The sequence below is a fragment of the Halichoeres trimaculatus genome, unplaced genomic scaffold (assembly GCF_033239565.1).
Source record: "Halichoeres trimaculatus isolate MK-OKI-2021-1 unplaced genomic scaffold, fHalTri1.1 fHalTri1_scaffold_20, whole genome shotgun sequence".
Taxonomy (NCBI): Eukaryota; Metazoa; Chordata; class Actinopteri; order Labriformes; family Labridae; genus Halichoeres; species Halichoeres trimaculatus.
This window is the reverse complement of record NW_027437198.1, coordinates 5895966-5917015: the sequence shown is the minus strand read 5'-3', so window position 1 is coordinate 5917015 and position 21050 is coordinate 5895966. Positions and strand designations below refer to the sequence as shown.

General features: G+C 40.7%; 1 protein-coding gene across 2 annotated transcripts in view; it reads left to right on the top strand.

The window, feature by feature from the left end:
* The window catches only part of LOC141809443 (axin-2-like), a 211143-nt gene that overhangs the window by 106289 nt on the left and 83804 nt on the right, over nt 1-21050 (top strand). For both annotated transcript variants that reach the window (XM_074696462.1, XM_074696460.1), the window contains exon 22: nt 12346-12408. In XM_074696462.1, coding sequence (XP_074552563.1) covers nt 12346-12408 — 63 coding nt within the window. The remainder of the gene's footprint in view (nt 1-12345; nt 12409-21050) is intronic.

Below are 21050 nucleotides of genomic sequence, written 5' to 3'. Positions count from 1 at the left end.
CAGGCTTTCCAGACATTCCAGATGGGCTGTGGTCAAACTTAAAAAAATTAATACACCTGGTAGAAATGTTTCTCACATCAGATTATTGTGGTGATTTGAAGATATCATTTGGCTGTCTAGTATTTTTCTGAAAAGTTTTGTTTTCGTTTGTTTAACGATGATTGACAGATGCCATTCTCGTGTATTTTTCGGGGGATTGTAAAATATGTCTGGAGGTAGACTCAAGAAGTGGTTAGACTCTCGAAACAAAAAATAATTATTATTTATGTCATTCAGCTCCACTCAGATTCTCCCAGAATCCCTTACCATCTCTTCTGTGACGGGGATATTTTGGAATCAAAACCGTACAACGATAAATAGCAGAGCCACACCACTCTATATACAGTCTAATGTACGATCATACTTAACATGATCCTCTATAACAGAGGTTCCCAACCTTTTTTTTCTTGTGTACCCCCGAGAATTTTTGTCATACCATGAGTCCCCCCTCACTTATACGTGTTGATCACTCTTCAAAACTGTTTATTAAAGGAGTAAAATTTTATTTTTATCTCCTTAGTTTTGACATTTGCTTCTCAGGCATTTTCTTCTCCCTAACTCAAGTTAAACATAAAGTTAGATAATATGTTGCCTTGCCTTTAAATAAGTAATTTAAATAAATGTATGATCAGAACTAACTTGCCTTATATAACTCTTGTAACATTTACCACAAAAAAATGGAGCTCTTTTGACTAAGTCCCCTTTATACAAGCATTTAAACTTCAAAAATCAGGAATAAAACACTTGAAAATTAATATTCAGACTCACTTTAGCAGTTTTGCTTTCTTTTCATCAGTCATCTGAGCTTTAATGAAACACTTCAGCTTGTTTTTTATATTATACCTGGCTCCAGGTAAGCATCTGCTTAATTTTGGTGCAGCTGAGCCACAGGTTATTGTCTCCCTTGGGAAACTAGTTGTAGCGCACACATACTGTTTCATTGACGGGCTGATCTCAGTACTGCCAAGTTGGAAAAGAACAATTAAATGTTTTCGCGTACCCCCTGCAGTGTGTTTGTGTACCCCTGGTTGGGAACTACTGCTCTGTAGAACACTTACTTTTGACATGAACCTCAAATGACCCCGTTTGAAAAAAGTGGACTGTGCCTTTAAGCTTGTGAAAGTCTGCTCCTGAGCTAGAGAAGTGTCAGTACATGGATATCACAGGTACGCAACAGAAAATGTGACCAAATACTTTTTTTTTTCAACAGAATGTAAAGCAGTCATACGGCAACTTCATTTCACATTTGAAAACTGCTCCATTTTGAAGCACCCTTAGATATGAGGAAAGATGTTATTTCCATGGTTACATGTCGCTCTCGATCCCTGCAGATTAAAGCCAAATGTCTGTACTGAAAGCACATCTCATCTCAGATCTATAGCTGTGGTATACGGAGCCAAAATAACAAAACTTATGTCAGTGTTCAAACACAGGGCATGTTTCGTGTTTGTGTGAATGTACGCATGCTTAGACCTATCTGAGCTCCTGGTTTCCTCAGCGCACCATCAGGCCCTGCGGCGGAGAGAGAGGGAGAGTGAGTCACTGAGCAGATGAAAGAGTCAAAGTAAAGGCTCTGCCGTCCCAAAAAAACATCACACAGCTCCCTTGCTCACTTTTTGAAGTCCTCCAAGAGGAGGGAGGGAAGCGACACACTTTCTCAATCGCATTAAAACATGGCGTCAGGCAGCTCCCATCTTGTTGCATGCTATAGATTACACTCTGGTTTGAAGTGGAGTTTTAAGTGGGACACCGCGATTTTGGGCTCTGTTTTTTGGGTTAAGTTTCTAATTCATCTCGGAATCATGCTGCATCAGAAACATCAGGCAGACTCATTGATCAAAGTAGGGATGGAGGCATAAATAGACGGGAAGTGAAGTTTACCTAGGAAGAAAACTAGAAAGACAGATTTCATCACAGTTCATCGCAAGTTCAGTGACCAATCGGAGAAACTTTTTTATCTTCTTCAGAGAAATCAGTGCTTTTACAGATCACAGCCATCCTAGGTTAAGGCCTTAAAGAGTGTATACAATTCTGTGCAGAGAATGGCGCTATCAAGTAGGGATGGCTACCGAATAAGGTACTTTTATAAGTACTGACTTAATTCTACCGGGGACCAATCCACGTAAAATCAAAAGGTGCCTTGTTTAGGTACCTAAACGCATCCTTGTGACTGTGAGGGAGTGGAAGAGTAGGTGATTTTCCATGCTGGATATGAACACAGCATTGCAATGTTATATATTGAAGAATAAATATGTTAAATTGAAAAAAAAAAAAAAACATTTTATTATTAAACAAATTGATATATTTTACCACATAAATACACAAAAGTACCAAAATTGGTACATCATTTCAAATGTGAAAGGTACCCATCCCTACTATAGAGGGATTATCAGTCTACGTCTTCAGCGTCACAGCGTTAAGCTACATTCAATCAGACGAGTAAATGTTTTTTTTAAACACAATTTTTGACCTGTTAGCAGCATCAAAACGTTTGATTGTTTCGTGGTCACTTGTCAGAAATAATACTTTCCAACAGAGACAATGTCTGTCAAGTTTTGACAGTTACAGAGCAACCGGTGTTTTGGAGATAATAACAACCACGCTAACTGGTGACTCTCAGCGGAAGGCATCAGTGATTGACAGCTAAGAGACACCAGTTAACAGGGTCACATTTTACACCGAAACACCAGCAACGTCTGTGGGTGTATAATTAAATGTGCCATCTTTTTCCAACCTCAGTTAACCAGGTTTGACCACAAACAAGCAACATTAACTGCTGATTAGGGATGGGTACCGTTTACATTTGAAACGATAAGGTACCAATCCTTGGTACCTGGCAATCAGTATCTGTACTCAACTGTACCAATTTTCATTACTTTTTTGTGTTAATGTGGTAAAGAATATCAATTTGTTTCACAAAAAATCTCAATTTTTTTCAATTTAACAAATTTATTCTTCAATATATAAACTTGCAATGCTGTGCTCATGTACAGTATGGAAAATTGCCTACTCTTTTACTCTCTCACAGTCACAAGGTTACATTGAGGTACCTAAACATGGTACTTTTTGATTTTACCTGAATCCGTACCTATAAAAGTACCTAATTCAGTAACCATCCCTACTGCTGATATTCAAAAAACAGATATGACTTTGCTTATTTAATGAAAATATTGGTTCGGGCCCGAGGTTATGACCAAACATGGACTCAATATAGAGAGGAAATAATAAGTGAAGCCATAAATTATGATTAATAGAAACAGATTTTAGAATCAAAGTTTGATAAGGGAATATTATAAAATGATGAACCAGTCTATTAATCCTGAAATACACATTAATACTCTGAGCTGGTGCAGTTCTCTGGATGTAGTTTTCTGGTTCTTTTATTATGAACCAGGTCTCATTCTCAGCAGTCTCACGTTTACGTCCTGGTCTGTCACAGTCTGGTAAGTGCCCACAGATAATGCAGTCATGAGCATCGAGTGACAGTTGTGTGGCTAAGTTCCTCTGGGGAGCACGGTGGATTTCTCCGCTAGAAACGTCTGTCCACCTAATATCTGTCCACTTGCTGATCTCTTCTTTCCTCTCACTGCTGTTTCACAAACCTGGGGGCCGTTTACCATCCGTCAAAGTGATGATCTTAAGTTAAAAAAATATGTTTTTTGGTGGTTAAAGGCTGATTTATGCTTGACGCATCCGCGGGGTCCACTCAGCATCATGCAGACGTATGACATCATTTTTACACCTACACCCCTTAGCGTGGTCCTTTTTACAAAGAAAATTTCCACGCCATGTACACTCAAAAATTTCTAACCTGCCATACAGACGCGCGGACCAGATGGCGGAAGAATCTCCTAGTGGTTGAAGTGCAGAAATGCAGGCATCTGTATGAGTCATCACCCAGAGATCACCGTGATACCAAGTGGTAATTAATTTATGGTGTGATAATGCGACCACTCTTGGAAGAGAAGAGGAATCAGTTAAAAAACAAACAGGAAAATCCCCGGGACAGATATACCATGTTGTAAACAAAGGCAAACTTCTTTGGCATACGTTTGTAATACACCGCCCCCTGCAGTTTTGGAAGTGGACATCATCAGACTCTGCACAGGGTGTTAAAATGCATAAAAGCCTCACGCATTCCCTTGCGTTGCGCGTCTCATTTTCATGCGTCACGTTCAGGTGGAAAGCATAACACAGCCTTAGCTCCTCCACGTTGGTTGGCGAACTATTATACTCTGCAAGCTTCTGCACTCAAGTTGGGTGCATCCACTGTTGTTGATAAAACAAATAATCCCTCTTTAAGTCTGTCCACCTACATGTATCAAAGCATGCTGGGACACCTTTCATCTCTTGGCCTGATGATGTTGAGCCCATCCACAGTGATGTTTATCAGTTTTCTGATCCTAGCTGGTTAACAGTACTTAATATTGGGTGCGATGTATGTCTGTTGTATGTTCATCAGCTTGTGTGTGTTTCACTGATACATTATTTCTGTGCGTTGTCACAGTGACAGTGAGCAGCATGGATTAAGAGAATCACTACTGACAGGCAGTGATAGCAAACTGTGAAATGGAAATAAAGCCTCTTGTCATTACAGCACCAACTCCCTCTCTCCCACACGCAGTCTACAGTCAGGCGCAGCAAGACAGCAATGATTACAGACAAACGAGCAAATAACATCTCCCAGCTCTCCCTCGCTGGCAGATTGAACTCAAATTGTTATGAGAGACATGCGTAGTGAACAGAGGATTGTTGTGAATGCTTACAAATCCTGCTGCCACTAAAACTGAAGGCTGCACAGAGCAATGAGGGGGGAAAAGCTTCTCTTTGAAATCAGTTTCTGAGAAATAAACCCCACAAATCAGCTCCCTGGTGTGCCGTGTACAGTATGTGGTATGTGCAGAGTGAAGCTGCTCACATCCACTAAACGGCTGTTATGTGACTTGTTATCACCTTCCACGTGTCCCTGCTTAACAGGACTACCTATCAGGGATTGTGAGTGTAGTTTTATACGTCCTGTCAGAGTTCAGCTTCAGGACGATGCTGGAACCATAATTGCTCTGTAGCAATGTGAGATGATTGGAAACATGTCGGAGAAATATGTCATATGGAGGCAATATCCTGTCTATAGGGCCACAGACTGCGCTGAACAGATTCAGAAAATACTGGAATCAGACACGCCGACCTGAACACACACAGGCGTTTTTATGCGTTGGCAGTCTTTTAAGAAAACTTTGGTTTCTTCTCCCTTGAGCAAGATCACCAGAGTCCAGATCGAACAATGAGACAGCACACCTTGAGCAAATTTCAAACTGCCCTAGATTAAATCTTGGGTGTGTGTTTGTCCTTCTTGTATCCTGTTTGTCCATTGTCTATGTTTGAACAAGTGCGACTTGTGTGCATATCTTAGTTTGAACGCGTGCACACGAGAAAGAAAGTTGTCACCCAGTTTTCAGCCACTCCCTTCAGTCCCTCTTTTATTGCACGCGTTTGTCTGTTTGTGTCTATATGTGTGTGCGTTTGGCCTGGTTCCCACTGCAGATTATTAATTAAGTTCTGGTAAGCGGTGCATGCCTCGCCTTCAGATCCACTTCCACTCTCTCTAACACACACACAAGTAAGCGTGCGCATGCACAAACACGCACACACTTCAAAGCAGCCGCACTCCACACAGCAAGGATTAAGAGGCGATTGAAGAGCCTGATACAGCCTCAAAGTGCCTTCAGCACAAAAATGCCTTTGGCAGGGCACAGGTAGTCTCTTTGAAAGTGCTTACACACACACTCACACACAGACGCACACATATACACTTTTACTTAAGCTCTGATTTTTTTCTTTGTGTTTGTCACAGTCCTGTCGGGCTATTTTTCCTTGCATGTACAGTCCATATCCTTATCTATTTCCAGCCATTTTGAATGTGCATGAAGATGCCTGAGCTGTATTATGTATGATGTTGTGTAATGCTTTCTGCTGAATTCCCTCGAGTCGCTGGAGGTAAAAGGAATAAGTTAGTAGCAAGCTCTTTAGGTTTTTATGAAACATCTGAGTCTGTTTGCATGTCGATACTGCCGTTTGTTTACCTGTGAACACACTCACATGTAAATTCACAGACTTATACAGTCAAGAGATTCACACACATACATACATACATCTCAATGTTGCATTTCAACTGGATATATGACACTATATTTGGCTAAGATGCTAACATCTATGACAGAGCTGCAATTAATCTTATCCATACAAAAAAAATCTGATGGCATGAGATCTGACATGACAGTGTTCTCCATATTTCTTTCTTTTTAATAGTTTCTAGAATTCAAAAAGATGACAAATTCCATTTATCAATTTATTCCATTTTATCAATTCCGCTTATCAATCTGATTTTTTATCGATTCCCTTATCAATTCCTGCTGTGAATTTTCTTGGTACAAAAAGTAGCTTTACAGATTTTCTGTGTCAACAACATTAAACTAAGTTTATACTGTTAGTGAATAATATGTAGTTGGTCCCTGAGTCTGGATATTTCTGGGCATAATTATACAGAAACAGGTAAAAGTTGCACCCACCCATTAATATATTACACTTTCTGTGTAATATATTAATAATATAGGGTTAGGGTTAGGGTTAGGTAGGCCATCTAGTGTCCCAAAGTGATTATAGCAGTTGTTTGGGAGCTCTCAGTTGATATGAAGTCAGCCATGATCCTTTCAATTGCCTGTTAGCTTTCCACATCTGAAATTCTCAGGGTTTTTTTTTTAAAAAGAGTTGATTTGATATGTTTCTGTGATGAAAGTTGAAATTCTATTCTGAAGCTGAAGTTATACTGTTTAATGCTAACTGCTAGCATATCAATGCAGTTTCTCAAATACGTTAGCATCAAGCTTTCGCTATTTTGCTATTTTGGTAAATGAGGTGATTTATACCATTTTCTATGTACTGAATATGAATCTCCTGAGAGAGAGAAATGTACATTTCTTTATGAAGTCAGTTTTTCAGTAAAACTTCAAGCTGAAAATCCTGAATCTGAGTTTTCTTGGGAAACGTTATCTAACTGCTAAGCTAAGATAGCTGCAGCAGACTAGTCGACGTAAGGCTCGGCGGTTCCGGCACAATGTAAAGAATTGATAAGGGAATTGCTAAGCACAAAGGCTAACAATAGCGATGAATTGAAACATTTCTTATCGATTCTCAACAGGAACTGGTTTTCACTTCCCACCCTTAGGTAGTCCTGCCAGTTAATAAAGACAGTTGACAGTTGGAGCGCAGATTGCCTGGCGGTCTAGTTCGGGCTCAATGAAGTCTGCCCTCTTGCAGGTGGATCGGGTTTGAATCCAGCCTGTGGCCTCTTTCACGCATGTCACTCCCCTCTCTTGCTCTGTTTCCTGCTCTACCCGCTGTTCTATTCTCTTTGATTAAAGGCATGAAAGTCCAAAAAAATAACTTTTTCAAGAAAAAAAGAAATAGTTGGCAGTCTCCTCTTCTGCACAAAGTAAAACCAAAATGCCCCTGCCTGCGATATTGGCTATTTTCCAAACTTCCAAACTTCCTACTACATGTGAATGTAGTATGTAGAGGGCACTGCACACTGCTTATTGCTTTTACACGTAGTATGTAGAACAACTGTTCTGTTGGGTCTGGGTCTGTTGGGCCAGCTGTACTTTTTGAAAGTGGAGGAACAGCTGATGGATTTTTTGCCTTCATTATAAATGTACAAAACAAACTATGGGTTCCTCTTGACAATTTAATTAATGTGCAACAAGAATGATTAAAATCATATCACAACACAATCATCATCTTGGATTTTTAATCTTACACCAAAAGTTATATTGTTTATTTGAGAATAAATCTGGGATGGATTGACTTTTGATTTTTATAGCTGATAGAAATTCTGCTTCTAGTTTAAAAAGAAAAGGTTATTAGTCTTTTATATGGGCTTAAATGAATTTGTAGAAATTAACACTTATTTTACCACTAAAGTGACAAGATTTACTTGTGTTTCTTTCACATCACTCCACATCAATCTCACGGACTTTCCAATGTTAGTGTTGTTGTATTGTAGTTATGAGTCCAACTCATTCCAGTAGATGGCAGTAATTCACCAAAACCTGCCACCGGCATAGACAAATAGCATTGGAGCTGTGCATTGTGGTAAACAGTAAGCCAAGTAGACTGGTCTGTTGCATACTGAGAAACTTTCCTGGAACAGTAGGACAGCCTGGGATTTTTAGTATACTGCAGATTTTGCAAGTTTTATCATACTGCCTACTACATACTGAAATTCAGCCAAATCACTCGGCACTACTGGTGTAGTAGGCGGTTTGGAAAACAGCCATTGTTTTACAGCCAAGATACACCAAGTGCATCTCCGCTTCATCATGGCACTGAAACTCCATTCTGGCTGCGTCTTGGCTCCAGCAGATCGGGCCCCCCCCAGGTCTTCTATTTTTTTGCTGGATGCTGGAGCAGTGACGCATTGATTAGCACAAACCAGCTAGAGCAAGACAGGAAGCCATGCATGGAAACAACATAAAAACACCTGTTGACTTTCAAAATAAAATCAACCGTTTCACAACCAGGTCATGTTTAGCTTGACTAAGGCCTGGACCACAGGAATATGGAGGTATTCCTTAACGCACATTTTTCCGTCCAGTTGGGCCTCTTAACCACATGAACTTGCTTACACCCACATGAACAGAGATTTTTTAAAATGGATAAAAAAGTGAAGAAATAAAAAAATATACAGTTGAGTGGATCCATGTAGGGGTGTTAAACGAAGCTAGTGTTGATGCAATGACGTCAAGCGCCTAGGAACAAGTCACTTTACCAACGGTTGCCAACAACAAGAATGATGGCCAACATTCACCGCACTATTTCTGTGTCTAACCCTTTGCACTTTTTGCCCTCATAACAGCTCAACAGATTGTTGTTAATGATGATGTTGTTGTGTAGGCTCAGCCTATGTCCACCGCATTACATCAAAAAAAAAAGGGGGACTTGTTATTGGGGCATGATAGTATATATATATACTCTCAGATTTGTTTTGTCAAACTTTGAAAATAACCCTGTAACATCTCCCGTTTTTTTTAAATAACTAAATACCACAACCATAAATCATTATAAACAACAAAAAAAAAACACTTTCTCGCCAGGACGCGTTCTTTAACACCCGTGACAGCGGACGTCTCTATAATAAAATAAAAAAACACAAAATACCGTTCAAAACCTGGACTTCATGAAACTGAAATTATCCCCAAACAACCCTCTTAAGAAAACCAAGCTTTCCCCGAAAACTGTCCAGGTTAAAGAGTCCTTTTTATTTTTAACAAAAGAGAAGTCCTCCTTTGCCTCCCCGCAGTTCCTGCCCCGAAGGTTTGGGCTCTCAAAAATCCCCAACATAAAGGAAAAATTGTCCACAAAAAATAATCGATCAAAATTAAAACACTGGTACACCAGGAAAAAACTTTAAGTGGGAACAAAAAAACAACGATCGATCTCACCCAGGTCTGGGAAAGAATATCCACAGCCACGTGGCTCCTTTGTCCCCTCCGCCACATGTACATCCACAGAAAGGTCAGAGGAGAGGAAACAGCCTCCACAGTAATCACCATAGCTCAACGTCTTTTCTTCGGGATTAATTTCAACGACTTTTCGTGACTGTTCATTCACTGTTTTTTCCCTTTAGCACCACATTAGTCCACGGTCTCTGCGCTGTCTCCTCGGCACCTCCTTTCTCCCGGTCCTCCACACGCCTCTTCCCCCACGCCACATCCTCCCTTTTATCACCTTTGTTTTCCAATATTATTTTTATTGCACCCCTCACATACCTTGAGTACAGGGACTTATTACTTCAATACCAAAGTGAACCATTCCTAACCTTATTTTTCGTTACTCAGTTCTTTTATTTTTCCTTATCATTTCCACTTTTTTTTTTCAGCAAGGTGACCCTGTCACAGATGTTTGTTCATGAAGTAACAAGTCCACCTCATGGTCCGTCCACACAAATCACTGTTTTTTTTTTTTTTTCACCCTCTCTTTACTCTGTTGTCTGCTTCTTCTTCGTGTTCATGCTCATAACGTTTTTCTTCTATGGTTTTTACATTTTGCCAACCTGCCACTTATTGGCCAAGTATGGCATTGCAGGCTTCAGAGGTGATCGTTTTCAGTTTTGCCTCTTCGTATGAACAGAGATATTTCTGTGGAGTGGACAGAGATTTTTTTTTTTTATAGACGAGGACTAAAATATCCGGTCAAAAAAACATCAATATACTTGTGGTCCAGGTCTCAAACAAAAAGCGGACAGCTTACGCACTGCAAAGCCAGGGGTCAACAGATTTAAGGTTTTACAACTCAACATGAATTAGCAGAGACAGCTATCTATTGGTCCTGCTTTGGTTTGCACATTGAGGCACTGGATAATTTGGTTGTAATATTGATCCCACTCCGTTTTCCCACCCACAACATGTTTAAGTTAGGGATAAAATGACTATGACCCTCCAGAGCAGTTCTAAACCAAAACTTAGAGCTATATGTGCTTCACTTATCAACGGAGATGTCAATCATGGCCTAATGTCCCATTTTTATTTCATGAAATAGCTTATTAGCACTTAACCCACCAAAAGAAAAAGCAATTTCAACATATATCAGATAATTTATGTTAGGTCTATTTTGAGTTTGACCTAAATTACAGCCAGTAGCTTTAGACAAATTTTGGCTTCAGTTTTGAGGATCTGTCATGTCGTCCATCTTTAACACCCTTTGTTTAACACTACCACAGTGACATCAGCCTAAGCCGAAGCGTCCGGCAGCAACAAAAGAAGACACTCTAACATTTCAGAACTCCATTTGCACTCCTCTCACACCACTCCCCCTCTTACCTCTTCTACATCCCTCTTTGTCTACCCCTCTCTCATCAGCTGCTGGAGGGCCCCCCTGGGACCAGCAAAGCTGCCACTCAAAGAGTCCTGGCGCAGGAAGACAGGCCCGTATCCTTGGCGATGTCTCTGTGTTTCTGTGGTGACAGGTGTGTCCGCTGCGAGCAGGACGGCGGTGTTTGTCAGGAAGTGTTTGGATGGGGCGCAGAGTCCAAACGCAGCTCAGGTGTTGAAGGCTGCGTTCAATGAAACAGTGTTTGTTAGTGAGTCGTCTGTCAGTGGCTGCCAGGACAAGAGAGTCAAGCGTCAGTGTGTATGTGTTTGGTATGTGTATCCTATGGTTGTTTTTATGTATAAATCCAGTTGACAGAATTCAAAATGAAACCACTGAATAAATTGTCTTTCAATGGGTGGAGATGGAAGTTTTTTTAACATGCGGAGAAACGTAATAGGCAGAAGAATGAGCACCTTGTATATAGTGAAACAAAGCGGGAGCTCGGTGATTGTGTGAGATGAAGCAGCTGGTAGTGAGGGATGCACTGAGCAGATTAAAGAATGATGATAAAAGTTGGTGCATGCATTGTCTGAGTTTTCACCAAGAGACCGTTTTTATGCTTTCAGACAGCTCAAAGCTTGGGTTAATTCAGACCTACTGAAAACACTTGCCAGCCTTTCACACAGTGACCTATATCCCCTCATTAATTTAAGCCTTAGTCTTTCAACAGCACTTGTATAAACCGTGTCACCACACTTACAGCCAGCCATTGACATCCCTGTTGCATTCCAGCACTTTGCACCCAATTATCTCACTCAACTGTTCAGCCTCTCAATGAAACTCTGGCATCACAACACGGCTAGCCGAGCGGCGGCGGCAGATCATGTATTAGACACTCGCAGTCTTTGCTTCCAGCTGGCTGGCTTCCCACAGAGAAACAAGTGAAAACAAAGAGTGGAGCGGCGCTCAATAAACTCCAAACAACAATCTCCATTCACTCCTCTTCTGCCTCCTCTGTGTTGAGTTTCCCAGCGTCTCCCAATCATCTCTCTTCGTTTTCTCTCCCTATAGCTAATTGGCAGCAGCGTTTTAATTCCCCCTGCCCCTCCTTCTTGTTAAGCGATGAATTGTTGGCAGTGGATCAAAGGGGAGTGGTGCCCACTGTGCACTATGCCCGTCACTACCTGCTGGCACACATGAACACTGGGGGCTGGCGCTGTGCCAAGGGGCCACAGGCCTGCACCAGGGGGACACACTGCCAAGAGGCAGAGGTCAACATGAGTATGTGTGTGTGTGTGCATACACAGATAAACTGGACGTGTGTGTGCTTCCTGACAGAAGATTCAATTTTACCACCCTCTCTTCTCCCACTCTTTATGTGTCTTTATCAGCCGGTCTGCATATCTCTGTCTCACACTCCTCTCCCCGTTCTTGTTGCAGACCAACACCCGGTTGAAGCAGATTGAGAAAGAGTACGCTCAGAAGCTCGCAAAGTCTGCCCAGGTAATCACTCCTCTCTTCTGCCTCTCTTTCATTTTATATTCCTCTGAAGCACTTGAAAGATTGTGCAAACGTTCAGATCGGAGAGGTAAGGAAGGGCCAATGAAAGAATATTAGAACTCTCCTCAGGACACAGACACCCACCTTGCCCTTTGCCTAGATACAGATATGCGCAAACACTGAGGTCCACTCGAGCCAACACGTCCAGTGTGTGGCTGTGTTTTTGTGCAGAACTCCGATAAATCTGAACGTAAACACAGACATTAAGCGCTATGATCTAAATTTTCTGTTTACTTAAACATTTTCATCTTTCGTCCATGTGTCCAGAGGTGTCAGAGGTATCTGCTTGAGAGGCTCTCAAACAGAATAGTGTGAAGTCAGAAAGGTTTGCAGGTTTACCTGAGGAGAGATCTTCTCTATAAGTTCTCCCTAGAAGGAGAGCAAGTATGAGACTCCTCTCAAGAAACACTGATTTAAGAGGATTTTGTTTGGAGCTTGTTTTTGCTGCCCTGAAGTCAAAAAAAGTACCAATCAGTGCTTTTTAAAGACACTGGAAGGAGTTTTGATGATGCTTAATTTGAGCGACCTTGGGGATTTTCCAGGATGAAGACTACATTTCCCAAGAGCATCATCACCACTGTTTTAAAGATGCTGCTCCTGCCAAAGGGTGGATTTTTGTTGGGAGAAAACGATCGGAATACAGAACTTGTTTTTAATACAACTGTCTTAGTTCAGAAAAACTTATTGCAGAATGAAGGATGTTGAGGTAATGTACTGACGTTTCTCGCCAAGTGATCAAGTCTCAAGTCTCTCTTCTCACTTTGAGAAAAGTGAAGCAACAACACTTTTTCAGAAAACCTTCATCTGTTTGCTAATCCTGCTCCAGTATCAGCCATGAGCACAGAACATTAAATCAAGAGGAGTTCTTCTAAAACAAAAAAATATCTTGCTGAATGCTATTTTATTTCTCTCTGCCAAACTTTACCAAAGTAGTTTCAAACGTAGACACTTCTGGGTGGATGCTGAGTATCAGCTCCTCTTGGTTCACAGAAAGTCCAACCAGAAAAATGCAACCAATAAAATTCAATACATAATATCTGGTTGTCTTATTTAAAGATGCTGTGAGGAGGATCTGTTTTAATTGGACTGCCTCACCACCTTCTTTATCGGAGTCTCACACACACTGTTATAAATGACTTTTATCAAGGTGTGTGTTTGTTTTGGAATTAAATGGAGATTGGATTGAAGCAAATGTTCTTTGTTCAAGACAACTTTTTACTGGAGGTAAGGTATGTATCAGTACAGTTACGTTTCAATCAATCAATCAATCAAAATTTATTTATAGAGCACTTTACAACACTCAAGGTTACCAAAGTGCTTTCCAGATAAAAATAGTTATGATAAGAAATAAAAGCAGATTAAAAGAAAACAACAACACGAGAAAACAACAACGCGAGAAAACAACATCGCGAGAAAACAACAACGCGAGAAAACAACGCGTCAGGACAAAAAAAAACAAAAAAAACAGATGACAACAGATAAAAACAGATAAAACAAGACAAATAAAATAACATGTCACCACATCACTGTGTATTAAAAGCCAGTCTGAATAAATATGTTTTAAGCTGAGCTTTGAAAAGGCCAAAGTCTGTAATGGTGTATATGTGGGGGGGGGGTTTGTTCCAGAGTCTGGGTCCAGCAACTGAAAAAGCCCGATCACCCCAGTGCTTGTATCTGGTGCTAGGAACTTTTAATAGCAGCTGGTTTGAAGACCTTAACTCCCTGTTAGGGTTATGAACAGAGAGAAGCTCATTCAAATAAATAGGTGCAAGGCTGAGAAGGGCTTTAAAAACAAAAAGTAAAATTTTAAAATCTATCCGTCAGTGTTTGAAATGTGACAACAAGCAAACATTGTAGTAGCTGGCTTTATATAGTGCTATCGGCAACCCAGTGCTCTGATGTATCTGTAGGCCAACGTGACAACAAGTAAACACTGTCAGTGTGTAAGTAGTTTAGTAGCCGTTATTTAGCGTAGCTGGCAGCCCGGTGCTCTAAGGCTACGTCCAGACTGCAGCCCTTAATGCTTAAATCCGATTTTTGTGTTTATCTGTTCAGATAACACCTGTAAATGTGACCTGACTGCAGACTCTGATATGAACAGCTCACGCTTCAGAAGTGACACACATGCTCAGTTTAACATTAATGACATCACGCACAGCACGGTGTGAAGAGGAGCAACAAACACAGAGCAAAACTGTGCTTCACAATACTGGAAAGTTTGTTTCCATAACGAAAAACCTGATGTTACAGCAGCTCACCTTGAGTGAGCTCTTATTAAAGTAATTATGGCTATATTTTATTTCTTATAAACCTAAGGCGGGCGCTCTCTTCCGCACCGGGGTCTCTCCCACCGACCCTGCTACATCTCAGAGCCGTAGTGCGCTGAACAGGTGAACAAAGAGGCAAAAACTTAGTTTTGTCATCTGTTCTGATGTTTCGTAGTTTGTCTGAGGGCAGATCAGACAGGAGCAGACGGATCTCTGACTGACGCTGACTCGTAGGAAAGTACAGCAGCGCGTAAATAAGCACGGATGAGATGGACAGCAGTGGATCATCAGTGTCTCTGCGTCCTGTAAACTGTTATTTTATCCTGATTAATCCATTGAAAAAGTTGGTCAGTGTTAATAAACTAAGTTTGTTAAATATCATAACGTACAATTCATTCTCCTTTATCCTTTATTGTGTGTGTAATGGAGACGCCAGTCGATGTCCCAGCGCTCTCTCACTTTTTCTCATCACTCATCCTTTTATGCATTGTTTAATCAAGCTTGTAGCTGGATAAATAACTAAAACTCTTTATTTAAAAAAAAGCATATACTTTTTAATAATCATATCTATATTGACCTTTAATTATGTTCTGTCCATGAAGTGACTTTGAAAACATTTGCCCTGAGGTAAACTGCTGCTGTAGAATGACGTCAGAGTCGCATTAAATGCGACCTGGCTGTTCAGACTGCGGTCGCATTCAAGAAAATCGGATATGTTCTGATTTAGTACCACATTTGAAAGAGGCCTGAATCTGATTTGAAAAGGTCAGATTCAATGTGACTTGTGCTGTTCACACTGTCAGAAACAAATCAGATACAGGTCACATTTGAGCCAAATTATCAGATTCAGGTCACATTTGACTGCAGTGTGAATGTAGCCTTAGACAGTGTTTCCCAAACTTTTTTATAGGTGACCCATTTTTTTGGAGGAAAATGCCCCAATCCAAAATATGTCCTATCTGTACACCAATCGACAGAATATCTGTGCTTAAATCATGTTTCTGCATCATCTGACATCTTTTGTACCAGCTAACAGGTCTAACATATCTGAAAAATGCATTACAGCTTTGTTAGGCTTACACTCTGAAAATACTTGCATTTTTACTATACGGGTTAGCCTGCTTGCTTTTCAGGATTGTATCCCAGTCATGTGGTATTCAGGACAACATGTTAAGATGAGATGTTCTTTCAAAATAAAGGTAACAGCATCCGTCCATGCCTCTTTTTCAGCGTGACGTCACTGCACAGCTGTAACAAGCTGTAACAAGCTGTAACAGCCCCGTTTCTGCAGCTGATGCCCGTCCCAGATCCAGGGATGACTTTGGACTTTCAAACTCAAAGAGGTTTTGAATCTGACTTCAGATCTTTCTTTTGGAAACTAACAATCAAAGTAATCAATGGGTCAGCTCTTTCATATGTGTGATGGTGACACAGTGACAGCGTTTTCCTCTGAGTGCTGTTAAACAGTAGGCAACATACGATGGTTTGGCTTTGGTTGTTAAAGCAGCGCCAGCACATAGCTTCAGACATTTGAAAAACAGTTACATGTTTCCAGTTACAGTAAACAATGTGGCGATTACCCTCCGTAATGAAAACATGACAAGCTGTGACAGTGTGAGGAGCCAATCATCAGTAAACAAATTGGTGAGAGGAGATTTCCTCTGGTTAAGGAAAGCATGAACTTCATATAAACATTTTGAAAACGAATTTGGTGACCCATAAAAAATCTCTAGTGACCCACCTTTGGGTCAGGACCCAGACTGTGGGAATGACTGCTCTAGGACATGTCAGTAATGTGTAACTTGAGTGAATTCTGGTTTTGTCCTGCCAGTCATCTGCCAAGCAGAGCTAACGTAACCTCACTCTTCATTATATCGATAGACTCTCAAGTTTGAACAGACCACTGCAGAATAACTACTGACTGTGGGTTGGAATAAACATTAGCACAAACAGTTTAGCCCCTGTGTTAGCCTTTAGCTCGTGCTCTATCACTCATCTGGATGACAGTTAGGCTCCAGTGTCCACCATCACTACAAAATTAATCACAGAAGTCATTTTCAGCAGAGAAAAACACAGATGTCTGTTCTCACTTGTAAACTTCATCAGCCGGCGCGGTGTTGTCAAAGAGACTTAGATGTGCGTTAATCAATCCAGTCTTGTTTGACCCGATCAGGAAGCTGGGCAAACTGTGGCCAGGGGGCCACATGCGACCCGTTAAACGTTTTAATCTGGCCTGCCGAACTTGAAAAAATTAAATGAATAAACCTTGTTAATGTTTTATTTTCCCTGCAATTCTGATATTTTCTATATAGAGAGTTCACATTTAATATCAAAATATCACACGAACAATTTTGACACAATCTTTTATTATTTTTTGTTTTTTCAATTTTAAAACCAGGACAGAAAAAAACGCGCTTTTCTGTTTTTCTGTAATACTGTTTTTTCGTTTTGGTTTTAAAACAGAAAAACAAAAAAACAAGCCAGTTTTTTCGTTTTTTTAGATTTTGTTTTGAAACAGAATAACAAAAGAACGAACCATACACGGATTAAAAAATCCCATTATAATTCCATTCTCTCATATTCTAATTTTAATTTCAAAACAAAATCAAAACAGCGAAAAATAGACCGTTACTTGTTTTCTGATTTTTTATTTGAAAACGAAAAATTGAATAACAAGTCGTTATCCGTTTTCTGATTTTGGATTCTAAAACAGATATTGAATGAACGAATGATACCCTGATTGTTACCAAAACACTCCATCCATCTGCTCCTGGTCCGGCCCCTTTGTCAAATGTTAGAACCCATTGTGGCCCACAAATCAAAAAGTTTTCCCACCCCCGATTTAACCTTTAATACTGGTGCTGATAATCTCATTTAAAGTGTGGATTATGATCGGGCATATATCTAGAAGAGAGTTTTACAAGATCACTTGAAAACTCCTAACACTGCCTTTTACCTGTGTTTCTGAATTTAATTTTTTTTTCCTTCTTTCTTTTCCTTCTTACTTTCATCCACATACCTGTTTCCCTGCATCATGTCAATTCATCATCCGGTCACATGTCCAATTAAGCGCCATGTGTTAGACATTTTTGTCTGTTTCCTTTGACTGAGCCTATTTAAGCCTGAGGTAATTCATCTCTCCAGCCATGATTTTCACCCCCCAAGAAGGACAACATCTGTCAGTCAACGGAATGTCTCCAAAAGTTCAGACAGCTTTCACCTCACAAGTTTAAAAGATCCATAACACCCAAAGTGATGTTTACATTACAAAGGGAAAGACTTTTTTTTGATTAGGTTGTGGGGTAAAATATCACAATCATTTGGCCATAATTGCACCTTGTTACTCACAGAAGGGATTCAAAGGTGGATGGGGGGTGGGGGGTTGTTTTTCTTTCTTTCTTTTCCTTTTTTAAATCCCCCCCGTTTTTGGGTTGGCTGGCAAAGGCACAGAGTTGAAAGCGAGGTTGACAAGCAGATGTTGTGAGAAAAACGGTAGCTTATTAGGTTACACAATGCCCGACTTCAAAAGAAGTCGGATGCAGTGCGAAAGTTCAGCCGTGTTTGCCTGCTTTGGTGCTGTTTTATGCCACCGCAGACAAAGCAACAAGTGATTAATCCTCTGTTTTGGGGACCCAAAGCTGGCGCGAGTTCAAGACACAGCACTCTCTCTGACATTAAAGTCCCCGTGCACAGGATCCAGCACCTTTGTTGAAGTGTGTTGTTGTACAGAGAGTTCTGCTGATGCTGTGGGTTTTTTGTGCAAACACATTAATATGCCTGATTAATGCAGGGTATTTGTCGTTGGCTTGGGCGGCTTTGTTTTAAAAGGTAAAGGTGGAACCTCCCTCGGGGCAGCTCAGTCAAATGTAAACAAGAGGCCTTTGAACCTCAAAGGCTAACCTCAGTTGTTAACCCCTCAGTGTCTGACAGGGGGCATCGCTCTGGAGCTCAACTGCATGGCTAATAGCCCAATTAAAAACATACCACACCATACATTATCCTGAGAGAGCTGGAGATGCTCCGCGTAAGGTTATATATTTACATGCAGACACACACAGACATCCATTCTGTATGCTACGATCTCTCTTCCCCTCCTTTTAAATTCACACACACACACACAGAATCTCCTAATTAGTGTTTCTCCCATCCTGTCCTGTGTGTTAAGCATCTAGCTGTGAGTGGTCCTCCTGGGTGACCTGTGAACTGAACAGGGCTGTGCTCTATTCCCCCACTTAATGATCAGGCTACAGTGGGTGGTAGTCATGGTTCTAGTGGGAGATCATTACTTTATCCCTGACTGTTCAGAGTGGAAGTAGACAGGAGGTGGAGGGTATTTGCTATGGGAAGCACAGAGCAGGAGGGTACCATGTTCTGGAAGAGAGAGGTCAAAGTTCACTTTGTATGCGAATAATTCTTGTTTGTTTTCGCACAGCACTGATTGTTAGTCTCAAAAACAGCGTCCACATGTGACCCTTTAGACATGTATTAATAATATATGATTTGATACAGTATCCATTCATTTCAACGTTTTCTCAGTCATTTTATTAACACTTGTAAAAACGGTTATTTACTGCTTCAAACTTCACCTCGCTGTCTCATCCCCAAAGCATCATCATCCAGCTGTTCAGCTCTGCTCCATTCTGTGAGGAAATAAACTGATTACTGTCCAATGCTACACGCCTGGACCACGAAATTTTGCTTCACTCTCATGGTTTGCATGTCGTTGTTGTCTATCCTAGCGAGCAACTTTTTTTTTATTGTAAAAAGAATACAGGATCCAAAAAGCAGTGGGACTTTAACCAGAGCTATAAGAAAACAAGCCTACTTTTGATGCCTCGTGAAAGCTCTTTCAAGAGGGCTGCGATTGATTGTTTCTTCAATACGGCTGATTTGGGGTAAGATATTTAAAGACATGCTGGGAAAACAAAAAAGGCATTACAACATGGTGATCTTCAGGGCATGGCTACCTGAGGAGTGACGGAACTCTGGCGACTTTTTGATCAAACCGGTATCAACAGATATGTTGACATAGAAAGGTATTTAATGGCTCAGGAGCCAAATATTTGTGAAACAAGTTTTCAAATATGTTGCTGTTTCTGCTTTAAAATTTGATTATATGTCAGTGTGCAGCTTGTTGTGCTGCCCTCTAGAGCAAAGATTAAAGCTAAAGCAGTAAAAGCTGACCTTACGATGCCCTGCTACTGAGGTAAAGTCAGACAAGGCACTCATCACTATTGTTTATCATATAACCCCTTTAGAATGGATGCAACATTTATGCATTAACACCTTCAAGGCTGGATGCCATATATCAGTGGTCCCCAACCCCTGGGCCGCAGACCAGCACTGGTCCCTGGGTCAATTGGTACTGGGCCGTACATAAAACATACTCAACCTAAAATGTTTCAGTTTGATTTATCTGAACGATGTTTTATTTTGAAAAATTACCAGAATCTTTCCGTCATAGCCACCTATGACTCATTCTTGACACCAAATCTTCAAGCTAGCAAAGTGGAAAAAAAAGCAAACACCTTGGAAAGTTTCTTCAGGCAGGGTAAAAGAGCCAGTGAGGAGACATTAAACTGGTCCATGGCTCAGAAAAGGTTGGGGACCATCCGCCATATATAGATAATGATCCTTTTAGGACTGGATGCAATGTGAGGTCATATGGGGTCATTTACCCCTCAGGTCTGAAGCTGTCATCCATCTAAACTGTCAAAAACGCAGTTGTAAAAAGAATTAAAAAATATATAAAAAATTGTCCACTCCCTCCTCGTGTGTTTCTTCATTTCAGCAGTCACACGTCTTGAAAATTAAGGCACTTTCTGTGATGACCTACATGTTGCATCTGGTTTTGTTAGAGCCTAAATCGTAATTACAAAAAAAAATGTAATAAAACCAAGCAGCAACCTCTGGTCTAAGAATATGAGAATGCTGAAGTGCTAAAATCTGCTGTTCCTCGAGTGTCCACTTGAGGCTGGTTCTGGAAGTACCAGAAGTCACATCCACACCAAGCCAAAAAAAAAAATTCATTAGAGAAGTAAACAGATTTACTGTCTGATCTAAAAATGGTCTCACATCTGAATCCCTTATTTCACTATCAGCGCACACTATATGGGGGTGATTTTTTATTTCTAACTCATCAGTTTAGAAGATATTAAGATCATGAGTTTGACCAAACAGAGGCACAGCTCAGCTCAAGTGACTGAGGGGCGCCTTAAAGCTGTTGGTGTGGAGCCTCAAAGCCCACGTCAATTCCAGTATGGCCCTGCCAGCCTGTTTGCTTCAAAATCTGTATCAGAAACAGATGGGGGACGTTGC